General features: G+C 39.9%; 1 protein-coding gene across 2 annotated transcripts in view; it reads left to right on the top strand.

The window, feature by feature from the left end:
• The window catches only part of Scaf11 (SR-related CTD associated factor 11), a 51236-nt gene extending 27972 nt beyond the window's left edge, over window positions 1-23264 (top strand). Inside the window, exons 5-15 of one of the 2 annotated variants that reach the window (XM_028869303.2) lie at window positions 1170-1270; window positions 2034-2098; window positions 9556-9614; window positions 9744-9850; window positions 10784-10885; window positions 12988-13094; window positions 14273-16927; window positions 17811-18151; window positions 19390-19608; window positions 19942-20061; window positions 20274-23264. In XM_028869303.2, the coding sequence (XP_028725136.1) occupies window positions 1170-1270; window positions 2034-2098; window positions 9556-9614; window positions 9744-9850; window positions 10784-10885; window positions 12988-13094; window positions 14273-16927; window positions 17811-18151; window positions 19390-19608; window positions 19942-20061; window positions 20274-20420 (4023 nt within the window). In that variant the 3' untranslated portion in view covers window positions 20421-23264. The remainder of the gene's footprint in view (window positions 1-1169; window positions 1271-2033; window positions 2099-9555; window positions 9615-9743; window positions 9851-10783; window positions 10886-12987; window positions 13095-14272; window positions 16928-17810; window positions 18152-19389; window positions 19609-19941; window positions 20062-20273) is intronic. The other variant, XM_028869304.2, reaches the window with a different exon arrangement.
• The last annotated feature ends 1336 nt before the right edge of the window (window positions 23265-24600 follow it).

Here is a 24600-nt window from a genome sequence, read left to right on the forward strand (position 1 = left end):
AAGAAAGGATCTGTGTGCTGGAGAGGGGGCTCAGCCAGTCACGTGCTTGCCATAGGAGCACATGTACTTGAGTGTGGTATGTGTTCCCCAAAACATTGTGCACCCTAATAAACTTATCTGGGGTCAGAACATGGAACAGGCACTAGATACAGAGGCTAGAAAATGGTGGCACTCACACCTTTAATCCTAGCATTCCAGAGACAGAAATCCATCTGTTCAAGGATACAGCCAAGCATGGTGACTCATGCCTTTAATCCCAGAAAGCAAGCCTTTAATCCCAGGGAGTGATGGTAGAAAGGAAAGATATATAAGGCGTGAAGACCAGAAACTAGAAGCATTTGGCTGGTTAAGCTTTTGGCTGGTTAAGGTTTCAGGCTTTGGAGCAGCAGTTCAGCTGAGATTCATTCTGGATGAGGACTCAGAGGCTTCCAGTCTGAGGAAACAGGATTAGCTGAGGAATTGGCAAGGTGAGGTGCCTTGGCCTGTTCTGTCTCTCTGATCTTCCAGTGTTCACCCCAATACCTGGCTCAGGTTTGATTTTATTAATAAGAACTTTGAAGATTCATTAGTGTGTGCTGTGATTCTTGCCCTGGGTCTCGCTGGCCAGCAGTATAGCTTACTTAGAAACTAGTTCCAGGCCTACTAGAGACCTGGCTTTGGAAACAAAAATGTGAGTGATGCCTGAGGAAAAATACCTGAAGCTTTCCTTTAGCCTCCTCAAGTTTACTCATACTTGGAAATAAACGTATACACAAAACAGAAGGATCTGCTTGTTACACTTGCTTATCTGTTTACCAAATACGCAAATTATCATATATGTCTTGGAGAAAAGCGTTAATATAATAAATGTATTAAATATATATTATTTAATAATTTTATGTATATAATAAATATAATAAAAGTCAAAATAGAGTCTCTGGAAGACAAACTATTTTCCACCATTTTTATGAAATTACGTTGCTAAAGAGATGTGTATGTTGCCCAGACTGGTCTTGAATTCTTGCTTTGTCTTGAGTCTCCTGAGCGCTGGGATTAATGGTGTGCACTAGTGTCTGTCTGTGACTGTACTTTTCAGTGAGACAGTTTTGTTTCTTGAACTTTGTAACGATAAGGGAGAATTGAAAATCTGTTTGCAGTGTGGTATGCTAATAGTTGTGCTTTTCTTATAGATTCAAGTAAAAAGACAATTGAGAGAAATAAAAGACAAGGAAAACGAAAGGTCTTTTAAGAAACAACTCTTTTATCATGAAAGTTCCAAAAGCGATAAAAGGTTAGTGATTAACTTTACAAGTGGGATTCAGTATGATCATAAGTAATTGAGTAAAAAATAACTTGCGCACTTCATACAGATGTATAGTATAATGTGATGAGGTTCACCTTCATTTCTATTATTCATCCCCACATCTGCTAAGTAAAGCAATATTTTTGCCTATATAAAGCCCAGTTAAAGTTGTTAGAGGAGAGAATCTTAAATGAATGGTAAGTGCCACTCATGCATGCTTCCCCCCCCCCTCAGGGGAGAGCACATGCTTTTTTATTTTTAAATTTTTTTTGCTAGATGTTTCCAATTGCTCCTTTAAAAAACTAATAACCTCTCATGCCTCTATTCTGCATGGCTCAGTAGCCAGTTATGATAAGTCGATAAGATTACTGTTTTAATACTAACATAATACAACTCATTGTATATTAAAATTTAGTTTAGCCTATTGCTATTTGATCTGAGTTTATGAGACTATTTAACTATTTACTGGCTTCCAGGATTATTATAAAATTTATGCATAATAGATTTGGGGTAGTGAATTAAAAATAAATGAATAAGCTAGTTGGTGGTGGCACACACTTTTAATCCCAGCACTGGGGTGGCAGAGGCAGGCGGATCTCTGAGTTCCAGGTCAGCCTGGTCTAAGAATGAGTTCCAGGACAGCCAAGGCTACATAGAAAAGCACTGTCTTGAAAATCCATTAAAAAAAAAAAAAATAAGAAGAACAAAATTTTAGGTTTTTTAAAATCCTTTTAAACTTTCATATCTACAGAAAAAGAAACACCATTGGAGAAGATGTATTATGTGAGAGATTTCATGATTTGAAGGTGTTGAATAGTAAGTAACTCTGTTTAAGTGTTCTTTTTATTTGTGTTATAACTTAGTGTTTGTGCCAGATTTCTTTCTCTCTTTTTTACCCCCTCAAGACAGGGTTTCTCTGTGTAACATCCCTGGCTGTCAGGAACTCGCTCTGTAGACCAGGCTGGCCTCAAACTCACAGAGATCCTCCTGCCTCTGCCTCCCTAGTGCTAGGATTAAAGGCGTGTGCTACCTCTGCCTGGCCCCAGATTTCTTAGTAATATTTTGAACTTGAAAAGAGTTGATAATAGAACTTCTTAGTTCTCTCCACAATTGCTCCATGCTGCTTTGCTTTCATGGAGTTCATTTATGCTGTTCCCTATTCTTTTTTGTTCTTTTTGTTTAGGTTGGAGGGAGAAGGAAGGAAAGGAAGTGTATGTCAAGAGAAAAAGTTTCCTGATTACTTAGTGTTTAGTAGCCTGTATTGCAGTCTTACTCCACATTTTCAGGGGCTGGTAAATGTTTATGGATCTTAGACATTTGGGGTTTTCAAGTGTTTGCGTAGATTGGCTGAGCATTACCTTACGGATATTCTACCTATATTTTGTCCCTTGAGGTGAACATTAGGTTTGATTTGTGTTCATCATTTATAGTAAATTCAGCTTACAGAAAAAGCCTCTCAGGCAGTTCCCTTTTCCTTTTTTTGGGTGTGTGTGTATGTATATGGTGTGTTGTGTGCACATGTATGCGCATGTATGGTATGCCTGTACGTATACGTGTATGTGTCCTTGCATTTGGAAGCTAGAGGTTGATGTTGGTTATCCTCTTTAATCAGTCTCAATCTTAGGTTTTTTTGTTTGTTTGTTTGTTTGTTTTTTGTTTTTCGAGATAGGGTTTCCCTGTGTAGCTTTGCGCCTTTCCTGGAACTCATGTGGTAGCCCAGGCTGGCCTCGAACTCACAGAGATCCGCCTGCCTCTGCCTCCCAAGTGCTGGGATTAAAGGCGTCCACCACCACCACTCAATCTTAGTTTTTGAGACTAAGTCTCTGAATAGATCTGTAGCTGGATCATCAATTCAGTTAGACTGACTGGCCATTAATCCCTTGGGATCCTCCTGTCTCTACTACTCAGCGCTGGGATTACAGGTATCTACTCCCATAGTCATTTGTTATGTGGCTTCCAGGGATCCAAACTCAGGTCTCCATGCTTGCACAGCAAACATTTTACTACCTGAACCGTCTCCCCAGCTCCTTTCAGGCATTTCTTCAGGACATTCTTGTTAAGTTTGGAATCAATTAGTCTTTGAATGCCTGCTTAGTTAGCACTGAGCTTTAGTCTCAGAGTCTTGTATTATTTTAGTTAATACTGTACAAACAGATGTTTTTCTAGACTCTACCTGAAGTGCTTGGGAAAATTCTATAGTCTGGGTAGAACTTTACCACCAAATCCCACAGAAGGATGTTTTCATAAAATGTCTTTAGGATTGGTGTTTACTGAAGTGTGTTTGGGAGATACCAAATTCAAGATAATCTAGGCTACCAGTTTAGCATAGCAGATTGAACACCTGTTTAAGCCACATGGAGAACTAGAGAGAGGAAGCACAGAAGAGATGACCTTGAAACCAGAAGTGTGAAAGTGGTTTTCTAAGGGATGGCAAAGTGTCTTAGCAGGAAATGTGCCCTTTCACAGGGAGAGTGAAGTTAACAATTGAGACAGTTCACAGGCCAGGAGGCTTCTGTTACATCTAAAGACATAGATGAGGGGTGCTAACAAGAAACAGTTGTTTAACATTTTTCTGTAGCAGGAATCTTAAAAGTTCTTATTGATAAAATCAAACCCGAGGCCAGTTATTGGGGTGAATACTGGAAGGTCAGAGAGACAGAACAAGCCACAGCTATCTCACCTCGCTGGATCCTCAGCTGGTCTTGTCTCCTCAGACTGGAGGCCTCTGAGTCCTCATCCGGAATGGGTCTCAGCTGAACAGTTGCTCGAATGCCTGAAGCTTAACCAGCCACATGCTTAACCAGCCAAATGCTTCTAGTTTCTGGTCCTTCCGCCTTATATATCTTTCTGCTTTCTACCACCACTCTCTGGGATTAAAGGCTGGCTTTCTGGGATTAAAGGTGTGTCACCATGCTTGGCTTTTTCCAATGTGGCCTTGAACTCACAGAGATCCAGAGGGATTTCTATCTCTGGAATGCTGGGATTAAAGGCGTGTGCTATCACTGCCTAACTAGTGGCTTTTCTGTTCTCTGAACCCAGATAAGTTTATTAAGGTACACAATATTTTGGGGAACACAATACCACCACATTTTTCTTCTTAAATATTTTTGAAGATGGTCTCACTGGGTAGCGCTCGCTGTTCTGAGCTCACTTTTATAGAACTGTCTGGTCTGAGGCTCACAGAGACTTAGTTGCCTCTGCTTCCCAAGTGTTGGAGTCAGTGGTACGTGCCACCATGCCTTGGTTAAATAACAGTTTTTAAAGGTACAGTTCAACCTGTAGATTCTTATCGGAACAGAGTGGAGGAAAAGGATTATCCATTCGGACTGGAGAATTTCTCTGGAGTGGAGATTAAGTTCTGTGACATTCTAGTCAAAAGAGGACAGAGGAAACAGTAGTAAAGAGCAAAATTAAATCAAATGGTGAGGTATCAGGTCTTCTCCTTATGATCATTTTCAAAAGTGTTGACACTTGTGTTATATTACCTTAAATAGGAGATAGGAAGCTTCCACTGACACAGTTTGACCCTTATGACTTAGAGTTGATGATATTTGGGAGTCTACTAATGAAATCTCTTCTTCATTGTATGGAACACACTCGTCGTCCCTAGGCCCCTGTGCCCTAACCACTATTTTTCATCTTATTTTAATGTCTCACAAACAGTTGAGGATTACAAGATATTTAAGAGAAATAACTATACACAGAACAGACATAGTCAGACAGACTCAATATTGGGAGATGGTACAACTTTAGAGATTATTATTCTGAGAGATGAAGCCATCAGTGTTATAAGAAAAAAGAATTTTGTTTTTGCTTTTCTGATTTCCAGAGGTAGAGACCAAAGCCAGGGTCTTGTACCTGCAAGGTAAGCAAACTACCATTGACTTAAATCCCCAACCCTAAGAAAAAAGTTTTTTAAAAATCTTTTGTATTTTAGAAATTAAAAATTTTATAGAAATTTGAGATTTCAACAGAAGACACTACTTAAAAAAAAAAATAGGACCAGCTGTCAAAGAGGTGACATTTATGTAGGCGGTTAAACACTAGGTAAAGCTCTAGAGAGGAACTCTGGAGAAGTGAAAGGCAGAAGATTACTGTTTAAAAAGATTTCATTTATTTATTTTATGTATATGAATGCTTTACCTGCCTATACACCCTTATTCCAGGAGAGGGAATCAAATCTCACTCTAGATGGTTGTCAGACACCATGTGGGTACTGGGAATCGAACTCAGGACCTCTGGAAGAACAGCCAGTGCTCTTAACCACTGAGCTATCTCTCTAGCCTCCCAGAAAGTTATTTTTATTTTATTTTATTTTTTTTTGGTTTTTCAAGACAGGGTTTCTCTGTGTAGCTTTGCGTCTTTCCTGGAACTCACTTGGTAGACCAGGCTGGCCTCGAACTCACAGAGATCTGCCTGGTTCTGCCTCCCGAGTGCTGGGATTAAAGGCGTGCGCCACCACCGCCCGGCCAGAAAGTTATTTTTAAAAGTTATTCAAAAGGAAATTTCTTACAAAGACACACACACACACACACACACACACACACACACACACACACACACACACACACACACCCTACCTACATTTAGGATTTGGAAAGAACTTGTGTACACCAAGTGTTTTATAATATCTTAGATGTCTGAGTAAGGAGAACAAGGCAAAGCAGGTCACATATAAAAGGTTAAGGGTCAGGGTATCCGTAATAAGTGATGGAATTATACCTTGAAAACTGTTGAGGAAAATGTTTAGTAATCTAGCAAATCTTATTATGTTCTGTTAAACTGTCAGTGCTTTCTTGGGCAGGAATAAAAATAAAGACATAGCAAATATGTAAAGGACTTAGACATTAATTTCGACACACTGTTTTCTCAGTTCTCTTGAAGGATGTGTGTACTTCACTAGGAGAAAGAAGATTGTCATCCTTAAGCAAAGAGCTTCTGTAACGAATTGTAGTCAGCTCCTGACTTGGCTGTAGCTTTTATACTTGTACCGCAGTGTCAAGTGTTGATCTGTTAGGTAAGACAGGCAGCATAGTAGTAGATGGGTGGGCGAGGGCATGAGGAATCAAGATCCATATGTCTTACGTGGTTAAAAACATCAGAAACCAAAGAAACCAAGAGAGAGATCGAGAGAGATCGAGAGAGATGTTTAGACATAGAGAGGCAAAGCTGGATGAGGTGGTTCACATCTGTAATCCCAGGACTTGGGAGACGAAAACACAGGAGTATTGCTACAAATTCTAGGCTATCATGAACTAACTACACTTTATATTCAGGGTCAGCCTGGGATATAGTGTGAGATTTTGTCTCAACATAAAATAAAATAATAAACATTTCAAGAAACACCATAGGGTTTGATGAATGCTTTTGGTAAGCAGAAATCAAGAGTAGATGGTGCTGTTTGTCTTCTTAAAGTATGTACATTCTAGAAAGATGAGGGGATGTGTGTAGCTGGAAGTTTTCCTGTGTCCCGCCAGTCCTGCAGCTGCTCAGACCCAGGCAAATACGAAAAGGCTTATGTCAATTACAGATTGCATGGCCATGGCCTATGGCTTAGTTTTCGCTAGCTAGCTCTTTTTTTTTTGGTTTTTCGAGACAGGGTTTCTCTGTGTAGCTTTGCGCCTTTCCTGGAACTCACTTGATAGCCCAGGCTGGCCTCGAACTCACAGAGATCCTCCTGGCTCTGCCTCCCGAGTGCTGGGATTAAAGGCGTGCGCCACCACCGCCCGGCTGCTAGCTAGCTCTTATAGCTGAACGCAGCCCATTTCTGTTACTCTATATGTCGCCATGTGTTCTCTGGCTTTACCTGTGTGCCGTTACATGCTCCTCCCTGGACAGCGGGATGGCGTCTCCTCCACCTGTGCCTTTCTTCTTCCTGTCTCTCTCCTGGATTTCCCGTCTGCCTTTAAGCTGCCTTGCCCCTGGCCAAACAGCTGTATTTATCAACCAATCAGAGCAACATATTCACAGCATACAGAAAGACATCCATAGCAGATGTGTGAAATTATTTCTAGAAAATCACAATTTAGAGATTTTTTTAGATTTATTTTTATTTTATGTGTATTATGTGTTTTGGCTGGTGCTCTCAAAGTTCAATCGGAAGAGGGCCTTGGATCCCCGAACCTTAAGTTTTAGATGGTTGTGAACTGTCGTGTGGGTGCTGAGAACCAAACCTGGTTCATCTGCAAGAGCAACTCGTGTTTTTAACCACTGGTCCATCTCTTCTAGCTCCAATTTAGAGAAATGAGTCAGTGCTGATGAGTCAGTGCCACGTCCTCTAGTGAGGGTTTGTCACTGGAGCTCTCAGTACTCAGCAACGGCAGAGAACCAACAGTTCTTTCCACAGACCGCTGTCTGATGCTGGCTTCCCAAAGGGGCTTCCAAGAGAACGGCATTCTGTATATATTCACTAGGCAGTAATGAACCAAAACAACTTAGCACCTTTAGGCCATAAAAGATACAGTGTAACTACGGAACAGCAATTCTGTATCTGGTTGAACAAAAATGGTTATTTGTAAGCTGCGGCTGGATACCCACTAAGTATTTTTACTGTTGGCTTTTAAAGGACTTCAAAATCTTTGTCTCAGCCTAGTGGTGGTGGTGCACACCTTTAATCCCAGCATTCAGAAGGGAGAAGCAGGTGGATCTCTGAGTTCAAGGCCAGCCTGGTCTACAGAACCAGTTCCAGGACAGCCAGGGCTACACAGAGAAACCCTGTTCAAAAAAAAAAGGCAATTAAGTTCCTGAACCTGAACCCCTTGGCCCCCATATCCATATTACATTTGTAATACTAGCAGTATATATGGCATGTTGGTGAAGGATGAATGATAATGAGGAAGGAAATTATTGTAAAATTAAGTAGAAAATACGCTTTAACCATCAGTATTAACAGAAGAAAACTGAGGAAGTATGGTTTTGAGTAGCAGGAAAGAGGTCTCCTACTTTCTCTGTGGGCTTTGTTGTGTTTTGGTGATGGGGTGATCAGTAGACCTTTTGTGAAGCAAGCAAAGCTGAAACTATAGTTGCCATTTACAGTGCAGATGTTTTCTAGAACTCTGAGGAAATACCTCTGATTGTATCAGCAACAGTTTATGGTCAACCATAAATATATTGTAGGCCTTATGCACTGGAGAGAGAGCTCAGTGGGTCAGAGTACTTACTGTGCCAATGTGGGAACCTGAGTGGATCCCCAGCACTCAGGTAGAGCCTGGCGGGGCAGCATGCTGGTATCCTGGCTTTGTCAGGTGGAGATAGGCAGGTCCTAGGAAGTTACCGCCACTCAGCGTAGCTGAGGGGGAGCTTCAGGTTCGGTGAGAAATCAAGTCTCAAGGGAGTGTCTCTGCGCCACGTGTGCGTGCACACATACACACGCACATGCACGCATGCACTTGCACACATGAGGCTTAATAGTGAAGGAAAACTAGGAATAGTAAGCGTGTTAATGGAATTTATTCTTCTAGGGGAGTTTATCCATTGTAAGGGGCTGAAGAGGTGGCTTAGCAGTTAAGATCATGTACTCTTCTTGTGGAGGACCCAGGTTTGGTTCCCAGCACTCAGTTCACAACTGCCTGTAATTCATCTCTGGACTCGGCACCAGCACTTACATGTGCATGCTGATACACAGACACATCACTCATATGTGTTTAAAAATATTAAATCAAGTCTGTAAACAAGTATATGTGCTTTAAACTGCCTATTTGAAATCACACAGAAATAATTTCTAGGTGAGACAGAACAGGAAAGAGAAAGTGGTAAGTGCATGGCGGCAGCATTGCTGCAGCTGAAGCAGTGCCATTCAGCACTCCATGTCTGCTGAGCTGTGAGCAAGAATGGGGCCTGGATCCGAAGGGTCGGTGGCTCAGGGTCTCACTTTCCCTTGGGCAGCTTCTACTTGACATGTGCTTGTAACTATCCAGTCATAGCTGGATAAGAAACCCTAAATGTGTAAATTGTACCTAAAGCTTAAAGACTTGATTGTAACATTTTTTTTTCAAGTTAAACATTTGCATAAGGGGATAGAAAATGTTGATTAGAATCTCATCTGGAAGGCTCTGAGCATGACAGTCCTGTCTGTTGTCACCTTATGTATTGTCCTTTATCTGTGTTTAGTAAGACAAGATGCAGTTAACATTTGGGAAGTTTTTTTTTTTTAATGCAAATAGTATTAGAAATGCAACACTGACATTCTATCAATGTCAAAGGTGTATAGACTTCAGAAATAAAATTCGAGGCAAGTAACCAGGTTCTGTTTTGTTTGTTTGCTTATTTTATAGGAATCTTTTCAAACAATAAAATGGATGAGAAGAAAAACGCTACAGTAAAGACAAATAAGGTTTGTTGAAATAAAGAAATACCTTTTTCTTAGATAATAACATTTTTAGTTATTTAGTGCTTGAAGTGCAAACCCATACTTGAAAGCAGTTTTGTTTCTGCTTTCACTAACAACTTTTTATATTTTTAGGTTCGAAGATCAAATCAATGTACAGATCCTTGTATCGGACATTTCGTGTCCAGTTTGTTTTCATGCGGCAGCCATAATGTGGGACCTCAAACCTATAGAGCTTACTGGTTAGTATTTTCAGCCTTAAACTTGTGTTTTAATCATAATTAAACTTTTGGTAGAAATTTCTACTGGTGAGATTCTAGTGATGAGAACTAATTTTTGTTGTTGTTTCTGTTGGAAAACAAACGAGTTTCAGCAAAGAGAAAACTTGTTATTTGGTGAGTCAGTCTGTGGTCTACAATGCCTGCCTATGGCAGTGAGCTTTGTATCACTAGTAAATTGCTGAGTATAATTTTAATATATGCCGGAGAAACAAGGTATTTGTGAAATTGTAAGAGTAGTACCTATTAAAATAGACCTATTTTAGAACTGATTCTTTCCTCTTTGGACACATAGTGATTTACAGATAGATGTTGACTGTATACTTGTGTGATTTACATATTGAGGTTTTAAAATCATACAGACTTAACTGAACCAACAAAGTAGAACAGAATGGTGATATTTTAGGGCTTGACAGAGTACTCAAGAAAAGCTAAGCTAAATCTAATTTTGGTTAAGATAACCACACCCCTTCTTATTTTCTTATTTTGTACTAAAGTCCGATATGATTGTTTTGAGTAAGAATTTCTCTCACCAGTTGGAGTTAATGACTGAATAGAAAGTTATCTGAATACCTCTTTGATCAACTATCCACAATGGAGCACTGATGTAGTCTGGCAGGGCAGCAGGTCACCTTGGGCTATGTAGAAAGTTTGAGACCATTTTACAAGGCAGACAACATCTTGCCACTTAATACAGAATTCTAATCATTCTTTGTAATAAGCATTAAATACAATTTTGTTTTGTAATGTAAAAAGTCTGCTTATTGTAGGGAGATGCTTATTTTGAAAGTGTTTATAATGCTGGGTGTAGAAAATACTGCTATTTCATAACTCAGTTTTTACTCTACACTTGTTAATTGTTGGAATTCTATTGAAAGTTTAATTTTTTTTTTTTAGTACAGAATCTGTAGAAGTCAGTGAAATCAGTGCATTGATTAGGCAAAAACGACAGGAATTGGAGTTGTCATGGTTTCCTAATACATTACCTGGAATTGGAAGGTAAAAATTATTCACTAAAATTTATATGCTAATATAAATACAAAAGTGTCATTAAATTCTTAAGTATTACGTTCCATATTTGATAGGTATCTTCTTTTTTTTTTTTTTCCTTTTTTCTTTTCAAGACAGGGTTTCTCTGTGTAACTTTGCGCCTTTCCTGGAACTCGCTTGGTAGCCCAGGCTGGCCTCGAACTCACAGAGATCCGCCTGCCTCTGCCTCCCAAGTGCTGGGATTAAAGGCGTGCGCCACCACCGCCCGGCCGATAGGTATCTTCTTAAGATGTTTCTTATACAGGTATAAATTTGTATAAATTAAAAGTATATAAAATAAAAAGTATGAATTAAACCTTGGTGTTAGAAATGCCTAATGAAGATTATGTACGTGCTAGCTGCTGAAGCATTGTTTCTGTGTTTTCATTTTCAAACATACTCTTCTAAATAATGGTTTTTATCAAGTGCCTCTTGTGTCCTGGCCTTCCGACTTTCTATAATCCAGTCCTTTTTAATAGTCTTAAGGCTGGTGCAGTGCCAAATACACACTACTGACTCAAGCTGCTACCTACATTCATGTAATAAGATTTTATTTGTGATAAAGTTCTGTATCTAATGCCTTGTCTAGAAATTATAGGAAATAAATAAAAATAAAATTATGAAGTGCAGATACTTACAGTTCGAACAATTTCCTTACAGTTAAACAAGTTGTATATTCTTTTCCCAATGTATTTCTCGAGAATCTCACCTGATACTGACTGAAATGGTCTTTTGTTAGGAGACTTAAATTTATTTAGAAAATGTTTGAGAAGTGGATTGGGCTTGAATGCAGAAATTCTTGGGGACTCTTAACTGGTCTATACCATTCCTGAGAACTTTGAAAAGATATTACTCTCAGTTTTAGAATTTTAAAATGTAAATGTAGCATAAAAATTTCTTTAGTAGGTGACCTGAGGGAGGGAGAAAGGTTCAGAAGAGTGGGAGGAGCTTATTGAGAAGATAGAAATGTTCTTTTCATGTATGAACATACATATTGGCTAAAAGTCATCAGCTTATATACTTAAAGGAGCTTACATTTTATGTGAGTTCACCTTATAGTTGGTATTTTTTATAGTAGTAGAAGAGAATAAAAGTTAAAATATTTTTTAAAGACCAAATTCTTTTGCTTTTTGAAGATGTATTATTTTGTCTCTGTATGTATGTGTGTGTGTGTGTGTGTGTGTATGTGTGTGTGTGTCCATGAGCGAGTGAGTACTTGTGTGGGTGCCTTTGGAGGTCGGGAGGGATTGGATCTCCTGGAGCTGGAGTCACAGGTTATTTTGTGAGCCACGAAGCATGCATGAGAGTCCTGAATGAGCAGCAAGTGCTCTTAGCCATTAAGCCATTGCTCCACACCCCCAAGCAGCATCTTGATAAAATGTCCCATCACTTAAAAGAGGAAACAACTGTATTCTACATTACCTTCATCTTTTATTTATTTATTTATTTATTTATTTATTTATTTATTTATTTATTTATTAATTATTTTGTTTTTTTTTGAGACAGGGTTTCTCTGTGTAGCTTTGCGCCTTTCCTGGGACTCACTTGGTAGTCCAGGCTGGCCTCGAACTCACAGAGATCCTCCTGGCTTTGCCTCCTGAGTGCTGGGATTAAAGGCGTGTGCCACCAATGCCCAGCCGTTTGTTTTTATTTTAACACAAAAATATGCCCTTAAAAATTGGATTTTTTGTTGTGTTTCCTTTGCAAATTGTGACCATATTTGGGTAGTGAATAATGTTTATATGTTTAGTTATTTGGGCAAAACCATAAGCACTGCATTTAATATTACTAATCTAATTTGGAGAATGTAGTAGTTTGGTTTTTTTTTTTTTTTTTTTTTTTTGGTTTTTCGAGACAGGGTTTCTTTGTGTAGCTTTGCGCCTTTCCTGGAACTCACTTTGTAGACCAAAGTCTCTGTGGCCTCGAACTCACAGAGGTCCGCCTGCCTCTGCCTCCCGAGTGCTGGGATTAAAGGCGTGTGCCACCACCGCCCGGCAAGAATGTAGTAGTTTTTAATTCCTCACTCAGTGTTTAGACCACATAACTAAAGAAGTCTTTGCTTAAATTTTCAGAGTTGGTTTTGTACCTTGGAGTCCTGAGACAGAAGTCCTTCCATTGATTGCCTCTGTGTTGCCAAGGACTATTTTTTCAGCAAGTACCATGTCATTAGAAAATTTTGGTAAAGTTTGTGAATTTATTTTTTGTTTTAAAAGTAATTATTAGCTGCTTTTGCCTCCACAAACATGTGAGGGTTCATGATTTAGAATAATTAGTTGATTAGAGTAATTCTTGGCTATTTTGATAAATATTTGGGCAGTGTCTGGTTTGAAATCATTACGAGAGTGGAAGTGGACAACGGATTGTCATGCAGCCATTCAGAAGGAAGGAATCCCATCTAGTGCAGTGGGTAAACCTGCTGGAGGGCATTATGCTGAGTGATCGAATCCAGGCACAAAACGACAGTAGACGTAATGATACTCCTGTGCAATTGAGATTAACATGAAGTGGGGTGGCTTGAGGTTGAGAGTGGGATTGGGAGTGGTCAAAGAATATAAAATTTGAATAAGGAATAAGGGCAATGGGTCTAGTGTGTAAACAGTGATTATAGTATCAGCTTGGAAAATGCTGAGTGAATGTGAAATGTCCACACTACACACACAAAGATAACTATGGGGATGGTGTGTTATGTTAATTAGCTGGATTTTATCATTTCACAGTACGTACTTTATCATGTACTGGCAAATACATACAGCTACATGAATTAATTTAATTTTTGAACTAGAAAATCTGTCCTACATTTTTAAGACATGGAGAAACTCTTTGTTTAGGGTTCTAGTGTCTAAATCATGGCTCTTTAGAAATAACATCTGTGAATTCATTATGAACAAGTAGTCTTCATATTCATTCATGGGTAGCATTTCCTTGCCTAGAAAGTCAGTTCATAAATGGTTTGTACCTAGAGCACACCTTCCTTTCCTCTATAAAGTTTTCTACCTCAAATCTGGCTGTACCCTTATTTTAGTAGCATTACGAAAGTACTGATGACCAGCTGGATGTGATGTGGCACATGCCAGCTCTTGGGAGTTAGAGGTTGGAGGATTCAGGAGTTCAGGGTAATCCTTGACTACATAGTGAGTTTAAGGCTAACCTGGGATACAAGAGACGGTCTTAGTCTCCTATTCACCCAATACTGATGAAACCAACTATTACTCATTTGTTAGTAGAGATACACTGAACAGTTTGATTCACAGATATACTATTTTATTGTATTACAGGCACTTATTATTATTATCTGAAACTATTGTCAAATTCTTTCTTGAAACACATTAAAATCCTCTTATTTTTCCACGTTGTCAGGTACTTCTCATAAGGGATGTGCATTAGCACACACCCAAGGAGGAGGAGAAAAGAAGCAAACTTCGGGCACATCCACTACCAGAGCATCAAGACGAAAACCTGCAACATCTGTTCCTACAAGGAGGTCCACACGAAACACAAGAGCAGAGACAGTCAGCCAGCCCCAGAAGTCCCCAGTGTCAAATAATTCTGAGTGGGATGCCCCCGGGAACAGTAATTCCTCTCTAAGTATTTCCCCTCCAGCTGAATCAGAAAAGCAAACAAGACAGGCTCCAAAACGGAAGGCCATAAGGAGAGGACGAAGGCCACCTTCATTGAAAAAGAAACTTCGGAAGTCTGTCCCTCCCCCTGAAAAAACAACATCTAGTGATTCCGTAGAGGAAGAAACAGTGGACTCGGACACACCGCCCATGGTGGAGAAAGAGCAGCAATCAGGAGTAGAAAGTAGTAGCATTTCTTCTGTTCTGACAGATGGGGAGAATCATTTGGTTAATTGCTTGAAAAGCTGCAGTGAAGAAACAGAAGAAAATGAACAAACCACGAATCATGAGCTAGAGGAAGAAGTAGAATTTTTATGTTCTGAATCTTGCAGTCAGGATCCTCCTGTGCTTGTTGGAGAGGATACAGGTGTAGAGGCTAAGGAGTTGTGTGTAGACCATGAGATTGCTACAGATACTCCTGTAAAAGGAAGTGATCCGATAGAACATCAAGAGCAGGCGCCTGGAAGTTCAGAGTCAGAGGTCCTGGCACCTGTGTGTACAGAGAGTCCTCCTGATGGTGTTTGTACGTGTCCAGCCTCTGACATTGAAGGACCTCAGCCAGTGTCCAGTCCTCTGGGTGAAGTATCTGAAAATTCAGAGTCAGTGGTTAATGATGAAAAAATAGAGAAGAGTCTTCTAGTAGAAAGCAACGATTTGAAAGATCCTTCAGTAAACATAGAAGCGTCTGTAGAGAGCCCCAAATTGGAATCTTCTGAGGGTGAAATTGCGCACACACTGGACAGACACTGTGTTGCCAGCTCAGACACCGAATTGCCTGAGCATGTTCAAACTGAAAATACAGAAATAATTCCAATACGTGACAGTTCAGAAAATGAAAGTTCCGGTGCTATTCAAGATTGTGAAGATAATTTATTGAAGCATAATCTTGATGACACCCAATTGGACAAATCTTTAGAGGAAAAGACAGAATCTCTGATTGAACATCCCCTACCTATAGAGTTACCTAACACAGAAGTTGAACAGAGTGAGAAACATTTTAGTGAAGATAATAATGAAACAGTACCTATGGAGTGCGATTCATTTTGTAGTGACCAGAATGAGTCTGAAATGGAATCAACTGTAAATACTGATTCTAAACAATTGAATGAAAATTCTGTGACCCCCAGTTCTGAAAATAAGCTGTCTTCTGATCCTACAGTTGAGAAGGTTGAAACCGTAGCTCAACCACCTGAAAGCCTAGTGGATACAGCCCCAAAGCCTCGTACTCGGAGATCTAGATTTCATTCTCCATCTACAACTTGGTCTCCTAACAAAGACACTGCACAAGAAAAGAGGCGGGCTCAGTCTCCATCTCCAAAAAGAGAGACTGCAGTAGAAAGCAAGACTTCTCAGTCACCATCACCCAAGAGAGAGTCTGCTAGAGGACGGAGAAAATCTCGTTCTCTCTCACCAAAAAAGGATGTGACAAGAGAGCGGGGGCAGTCTCGGTCTCCAAAGAGAGAGAGTGCTCGGGAAGCCAAAAGATCGGAGTCAGTGTCCCCGAGAAGAGATGCTCCTAGAGAGAACCAGAGATCCCAATCCAGAGCAAAAGATTCTTCCTCAAGAGAAAAATCTAGGTCCCGGAGCAGAGAAAGAGAAAGTGATAGAGATGGGCAGAGGAGAGATCGAGATAGAGAGAGGAGAGCCAGAAGATGGTCAAGGTCCAGATCTCGCTCTCGATCACCATCAAGATTGAGAACAAAAAGTAAGAGTTCATCATTTGGAAGAAATGAAAGAGACAGTTACTCTCCTCGGTGGAAGGAAAGATGGACAAATGATGGTTGGAGGTGTCCTCGAGGAAATGACCGCTACCGAAGGAATGACTCAGAGAAACAGAATGAAAATACAAGAAAAGAAAAAAATGACATCATTGCAGATGCTAATGATCCAAATTCCACAGATAAGCATAGAAATGACTGTCCCAGTTGGGTAACGGAAAAAATAAACTCTGGGCCAGATCCAAGGACCAGAAATCCTGAAAAGTTAAAAGATTCCCACTGGGAAGAAAATAGGAACGAAAATTCAGGGAATTCTTGGAGTAAAAACTTTGGCCCAGGCTGGATGTCCAGCCGTGGTCGAGGTGGCCGAGGGAAAGGTACCTACAGAGGTAATTTTGCCTATAGTGACCAGAACGAGAACAGGTGGCAAAGCCGTACACCCCTCTCAGGGAGTGACTCCTTCAAGTCTGTGGAGCAGCAGCCATCTAAGCGGAAAAGTGAGCAAGATGTCTCTTTTGGTACGCCTGCAGACAGGTCGGGGTGGACGTCTGCGTCCAGTTGGGCAGTAAGAAAGACTCTGCCAGCAGATGTACAGAACTATTACTCTCGGCGTGGGAGGAATTCTGCAGGTCCACAGTCTGGGTGGATGAGACAAGAGGAGGAAACGCCTGAACCGGGTAAACAGTCTCTGCTTGTTCTTAATGTTTAACTTGAAGAAAGAGGCTATGAGAATAATAGCTTGAGTTGAAATGATCCTTAACGCAGTAGATACTAAAATTATACTGTTAAGCCAAAGTTATTATAAGTTACTTTTAATTATATAAATACATAGCAAATCAACATTTTTTATTTTATTATTATTTTTAAAGACAGGGTTTCACTGTGTAGCCTTGGCTGACCTGGAACTGACTGTAAGAGATCAGGCTGGTCTCACAGAGATCCACCTGCCTCTGCCTCCTGTGCTGGAATTAAAGCCATGTGCCACCATGCCTGGCTAAATCAGTATTTCTTTAGCACCAAATTTCACTAAAGGCTGAAATATTTTATTTATTTATTTTTTGAAATGTTTTATGTGTTGTTGGCTACATTAGAGGAGTTTGGAATGTTACTATACAAAATTTAACTGGTATTTCATTTATTTCCAAAAATAAAAAGTAGATATTCAGTTGTTGTAACTTCTATAATTTATGTGATTTTTTTTTTTAAACTAGTTGTTTGAATTAGTTATTCCTTTTTTTAAAGATAGTGTCTTATTATGTATCCCTGGCTGAAATTTGGTAAGTATCACAGGGTGATCTCAAAACTCAGAGAGCTTGCATGCTGACATTGAAAAGTGTGAGCTACCACCCCTGGCTTTCTTTACTAACTTTGATACATGTTATGTGAATTTTCACTAGTAATTGTGAGCATTTTCTTTTGTTAGAAAGTGATCGTATATTATTTAAAATGACAGGATAAATTACGTACCTTGTAGTTTTGTTGTACCGAGCCTATTGCTGTTTGCTTCTGTGTTTATAAGTGTAACATTTTTTTTTTACAAAGCCTTTTTTCTTTTGACAGATGCTAACTTAAAAGACCAAACAAACCAAGTTGATGGTTCTCAGCTACCTGTAAATATGATGCAGCCACACATGAACGTAATTCCACCCCCAGTGAATGCACAGCATCAGCCTATGAATATCTTCCCGTACCCAGTGGGTGTTCATGCCCCTTTAATGAATATGCAGCGTAATCCATTCACCATGCACCCTCAGCTGCCCCTGCATCTCCACACAGGAGTGCCTCTCATGCAGGTAGCTGCCCCTGCCAGTGTACCTCAGGGACTGCCACCACCACCCCCTCCTCCACCATCCCAGCAGGTCAGCTATGTGGCTTCACAACCAGATGGAAAACAAGTACAGGTATGTTCTTAGTAGCTTGAGTTAAATCAACATTCAAACACTTAGCAAATTGGGTAAGAAAGGCTTCCTGGCAGTTAGGAACAGTGCTATATTTGGTTATATTTTTAATTTATTTTTTAATTATTCATCCTAATTTCTTTTCAATATCCTTTGTTAATTCCCATTCCTATTCCCAGACGGTAAACTTGGCCAGGAACATACATTATAAAGTGCAAGCTATATGCATGCCATTATTTACATCCAAACATTTCTTTTTGTTGTTTGGCTTGGTCAAATTAGTGAATTCAAATTAGGATCAGGTTTGAATTCACTTAAAAAAAATCCCCTAAAATTTTAAAGACTTTTGGGAGCAAGGTAGTTGGGACCTAGTGAACACTTTTGGTAAGGCTTGTGCTTGCCGTCCTGCTGGGTAAACCTTGGACCAAGACGTTATCTGTTACTATGTGCTTCCCTTTGATTTTGAGGTTACCGCCCTAAGAGACAAAGGCGCAGATCCATGCAGACATTGTGGTGCTTGTCGCCCCTGTTCTTACTGACTCTATCTTACTGTTGTGTGTGTGAGTGTAGGTAGGATCCTGCCAGCGCAGTCTGTGGGTGTCAGGATCCTGTTCCAGGGCTCCCGGGGTTGGACTCTGGTCATCAGACTTGGGTGGCAAGCACCGTCACTCGCTGAGCCATCTCTATGGACATCATTTAAAAGACATTTGACATGCTTAAATAAAAGCTCTGTCTAAGAATATATTCACTTTCTTCAGCTGGCCCTTTATGTATACATTTCCTAAAATAAGTACTTCTCTTAAGAATAAGGTTGAGCTGGGCGGTGGTGGCGCTTGCCTTTAATCCCAGCACTCGGGAGGCAGAGGCAGGCAGATCTCTGTGAGTTTGAGGCCAGCCTGGTCTACAGAGAGAGATCCAGGAAAAGCGCAAAGCTCCACAGAGAAGCCCTGTCTTGAAAAACCAAAAAAAAAAAGAATAAGGTTGAATCACTTTGTCAGGTTTTGCTTTTGTTTCTTCGAGACAAGGTTTCTTTGTATAGCTCTGGCTGTCTTGGAACTCACTCTGTAGACCAGACTGGCCTTGAACTCACAGAGATCCCTCTGCCTCCCGAGTGCTGGGATTGGAGGGGTGGGGGGTGCCACTAGGCCTAGCTACTTTGTTTTTTAATGTTCCTGATACGTGGCATAAATATTTCTTTTGAGTACAGTACTCCATTGACAGATGCTAACTCTTTAAAACAGGGCCTACCCAGTGCTTCTCATGTAAGTAATAACATGGCTACACAAGTCTTGCCTGCTCCATCAGCAGCCCCAGGAAACACAGGATCAGTTCAGGGACCAAGTTCTGGTAATACTTCGTCATCAAGTCACGTCCAAGCCTCTAATGCTGCTGTAAAATTGGCAGAAAGCAAAGTAAGTGTTCCAGTGGAAGCCAGCGCAGATAGCTCGAAGACAGACAAGGCAAGTTCAAGGTTGAGAGCAACCTGTATGCGATTCTGTGTATAATAAAGATGATTTCATGAGAGGGAGGGGATTTATATTGGGAGTTACAAATTCTTATATTATCTGAAGGATCTGTCTAGATGATGTTGATGCTTGGTGAATTACTGGTAATAACTGCATAATCATTTTTAGAGATGTTTCATATATGTTAGTAAATATGTATTTTATGTCATACTTACATTTGAAAAGTTACAATGTTAAAGTGTATGTACTGTTTTCAATTTCATAAATTTCTAGACAGTTTTTCAGAGTAAGTTGGCAGGTAATAATTACACATTTTCTTCTCATCAGAAATTGCAAATTCAAGAGAAAGCGGCACAGGAGGTGAAATTGGCTATTAAGCCGTTTTACCAAAATAAAGACATCACCAAGGAAGAGTACAAGGAGATCGTGCGGAAAGCCGTGGACAAAGTAAGTGCGGCTGCAGCGTGGACTGTGTTAACCTCCTGCTGTAGTAAAGAACGCTCAGGTCTAGTTAATAAATGCTGGAGCCCGAGAGTTCTCCTTGGCTCCTTCCCTTTGAAGGGTCACATGGGTGTGCACATGGAGACAGGGTGCTCTCTCGTGTGTTCTCACAGTGCTGTCCATTTGGATTGAGTGTGAAAATTTCCCCTTTCTTTTAGGTTTGCCATAGTAAGAGTGGAGAAGTCAATTCTACTAAAGTGGCAAATCTGGTTAAAGCCTATGTAGACAAGTACAAATACTCACGGAAGGGGAGCCAGAAGAAAGCTCTGGAAGAACCCATGTCTACCGAGAAAAACATAGGCTGACATGGAGAGCGCTGTAAAGGACACTGTCGATATCTGCCAAGTGCAATTCAACGTGTACGCAACTGTGATCGAAATCTGGTTTTGATAAAATTATTTTTTTTATTGTAGGATATAATGTTTTGTTCTAAATATAGCTGTGCACTGCAACTTCTATATCTAACCCCCAACCCCAATAAAACAAATTCAAGGGAAAATCAAGGGTGTAATGGAATGTGCGTTTTTATCAGGAATGTGTTCTAATGTGGATACTGAAAGATGTACAGCTTTTTAAGTGGAGTACGTGCATCAGAAACTTGTAGAGGCGCTGGTTTGGGAAGACATATCTATATATCTATGTATAATACATTTATTCTGTCAAGCTGAAAAGTGAAGTCTGATCTTTATGACCCCATCTAACTGTAGAAATTTAAACAATGTATTGCCACTAATATTTCTGATATGAATAGATTAACATACCAATTACAGGTCCCTAATGTATTTTTGAAGCACATGTCTGAGTCCATTGCTTAGATAGAAAGCAGATCATCACAAGTGAGACTTAGCCGCAAGCCTGCAGGTGCCCCTCGCCTGCTGTCACCAGAGCTGGCCACTGTGTGTGGCTTTTGCCCTCTTCTCTCCCCACCTAGAAAAACAATAGCAGTTGGATTTGCTAGATTACAGCTTTGCCAGATCAAAGCTTTGTTGAGTTTAGAAGACCAATTTGGGAGAAAGCTAGCTTTTTAAAAACCATGTTTCTTCATATACCTTCTGTCTATCTGTGATGGTCAATTATTGATGTCAGCTGGAGAATTGCTGCTAGGTAGTGACCTTTCTTTTCTGGGATTAAGAATACATGACCTACTTCTCTGGCTTCAAGTTGTCAATTGTCCAGTCATAATGAAGTTCTTCTCACACTTCAGAATTTCCCTAATGCTTACAGTGAAGGAAGTGTTAATTTGGTGATCAGTAGCCATGCTGCAGAATTATAACTTGTGTCTGACTGAGGAGAGAAAGCTTAAGTAAGGATATTTTTGCTTAGGTTATCAGGGACTAGAGGTTTTTTTGTTTTTTGTTTTTAGAGCATTGGGATGTTAGTGTTTATGAAAGGGAAGTTCAGAGTGCTTCTGGCACTGCTATTTTCATTGGCATCTAGAAGGAAACATGAATTCCATTTTAAACTTTGATTCCAGTTAGAGTTTTCAGGACATGAAATAGCTGAAAAGATGTCCAGTAGCGTGGTGATGATCCAGGTGAGTCCTCCCACTCCCTCCCACTAACGGGGGTGGCACCCTGTGAGTGCAGGCTCCCTGGCTCTCAGTTCTGCAGAGTTTTGATGGGCAGGAGAGTACTGAGAGCTTGGTCCCCTAGTGATTGCACTAGGGAGGTACTAAGCTTTGTTAGGTTATGATTACCGTCCTAAAATATTTCCAGACAGTTTTGATCTTCAGTTCTACATTTCTGATGCAATATTTTATAGGTATTTTTAATTAAAGCTTGTGTTAGACTTTGATGGCAGAGGAGCTTTGGAGATCGTTTCAAATACCAGTAGCACACCAGATTCATTTCAGTTGAGGATCCACGAACAGTGGTGTGAAATTCTGCTCCTCTGACATTCTGTGGCAGATTGCTTCCTGTGCTGATGAGTTAATGCATCCTGTCCTTTCCCTGCATTGTTTTCACTGACACCTGGAAAGTAAATGACATTTAAAATTTGTTTTATACAGTTTAGCTCCCACAAACAAGTTTTAAAATTTAGAAGAAAAAGTAGGTGTCTTATGTCTTTGGGAGAACTCCACTATTCTTGAAATTAGCAGATGGGTGTGTTTCATATCTGGTAGGGCACTGATTAGAGTGCTTCAGAATAGTTAATGAATGTTAACTATTCTAATATATTCTAATACTAGAATATATTCTAACTGGATTAAAATATAAACTTTTAAAGAATGAGTTAGAAAATGCATGCTTTGCGTTAAGAAATAGCATTGTTTTTACATTCTTGTTTTTTCTTTTCTTTTTTTTCTTAAATTCACATTAGTTTTGCATGTATATGAATTTAACACAGTTTATGGAGTTGCGGGTTCCTCTTGATCATGACTCAGTATTGACTTGACCTTTGGAGCCTCGGGCCCTTCAACTTGCTGTTCACATTGATCCATGTTTCGGGCTGTAGAAAGGCCCAGTAGTCGTTACTCGTTATTTTAACATTCCAAAAGTTTTGTATTTGTTTGTTGCTCTTCTGGTAACGACCACCACATCTCCACAATCTGCCTTTACATGGCCATGGTGTGCACTGCTGACTGTTGACCCAGTCAGACTGTTCACCCAGTCAGACTGTTCACAGGCATCAGCACAGTGGGGCGCTGAGTCTGGAGACGGGCGGGGTGAGCTGCAGAACTGTCTGCTGGGACAACACTAACCAGCCAGGTTGTGGTCTGCAATAGATCCTAATACATTCTTTTGCTAAACAAAGTAGTGTCTTTAAAATTTTATTAAGTTTTCTGGGAAATGATGACTTTTATATCATTTAAACCATTTCCAAATGTGTTGAATTATTTCTTGGATTTTTACCAAAGTAATGAGTATCATGATTACATTAATATCCAGGCAATAAAGTCAGAGTTAGCTATAAGCATATATTTTAATAGTAGTTTCCTAATTATATAACCACTTTAGGAAATTTAAAACATTTAATAATTTCTAAAGATAGAAGAGATTGGGAAACAAAGGAAAAAATCATCTGTAATTCTGCCAAAGTTAATTTCTTTCAAGGCTGGCTACAATGCACATTGCTATGTTATAACCCATTCTTTTCAATTCATGTATTGAGAATATTCCATTTTAATAAAAATTAATTTGACAGCATGATTTTTGGTGACTGTATAGTATTCTATTACACAGATGTACTCTTAAAACAGTCCCTTACTATTGTATATTTGTTTGCTTGATGTTCTGTTTTGCTTTTTGAGACAGGGTTTCAGCATGTAGTCCTGGCTAGCCTTGAACTCACTTCTGTAGATCAGGCTGGCCTCACACGGACAGGTCCTGCCTCTTCCTCCTGAGTTCTAGGATTAAAGGTGTGTGCTAGTGTGCCCAGCTTAAGTTGTTTTTTTTACAAGTATAGAGAAGTAAATTAGTGGAGTGCAAAGTTTAACTAACTGAAAGATGTTTTTATCCAGGTGTAGGGCATGTAGCTTTGATTCTAGAATTTGGGAGGCAGAGGAAGGATGATTAGGAACTCAAGATCAGCAGCTGAGTTTGAGGCTAGCCTGGGTGACAAGACACTCTCAAAAGCATGTAAGACACAGAAACCCCAAAGATGTTAATAAAAAAATGTTTTTATAAATAAATATTTACACCGAAATCTTGGCATCGTTACATATGAATAATTTCTTAAAGATTAGTATTCAGTCATTTTTGCTAAAGATTCAAAAATTATAAATTTGTATAACTTTTGAAAATTTAATTACCACTAGTATGTCAAACTTGTTCACTTAAAAGTGATTGTTCTGTCTGTAGAGAGCCACCAGAAAAAAATACTTCTTCCCATTGTCAAACTAGTTTTGTAAGGCAAAGTACGTCTCATGTCTCTCCCCTGGTGTGAGCTGAATTGCTCCGTGTCTGCCTCCTCACAGGGCAGAGATGTATCCCTCAGTCAGTATGTGCATCCAGTGTACTCTCTGTTAAAGCAGGGGAGGTTTTACAGGGTTGGTTTCCAACTGTCTAGGGAGCAGCTGTGACTGACCACTGGCCCTTCTGTTCTTGTGTTCTCAGGTGCATTGACTTTCGGGATATTCCAATCTTAAATTTGGATAATACATCCTCTGAGAGGAGTTTAGTTTATTTAACCTGTGTCCGTATTTACGTTCTTTTCTTTTTGTTTACCATGTGTATGCCTGATGCTCAGTGGAGACCAGAAGAGGTCAATCAGACCCCCCCCCCCAACTGGAATTACAGATGATGGGTGCTGGGAACCCAACTCAGGTCCTCTGAAGGGAGCCAGTGCTCCTAACTGCTGAGCTGTCTCTCCAGTCCTGATCATCACCGCACAGCCACCTCCCATGTGTCAGGATTCCCTTGCTGCTTCGCTTGTTGTCAGATTTGATCTTGGCACGTTCTGAAAGAGTAACAGCATATTTATTGACTTATACTATGTCAGCCTGCAACATTTATGTACCTCATTTAACTTATAAAGCCAATTCTG

This window comes from Peromyscus leucopus, chromosome 20 (genome assembly GCF_004664715.2).
Source record: "Peromyscus leucopus breed LL Stock chromosome 20, UCI_PerLeu_2.1, whole genome shotgun sequence".
Taxonomy (NCBI): Eukaryota; Metazoa; Chordata; class Mammalia; order Rodentia; family Cricetidae; genus Peromyscus; species Peromyscus leucopus.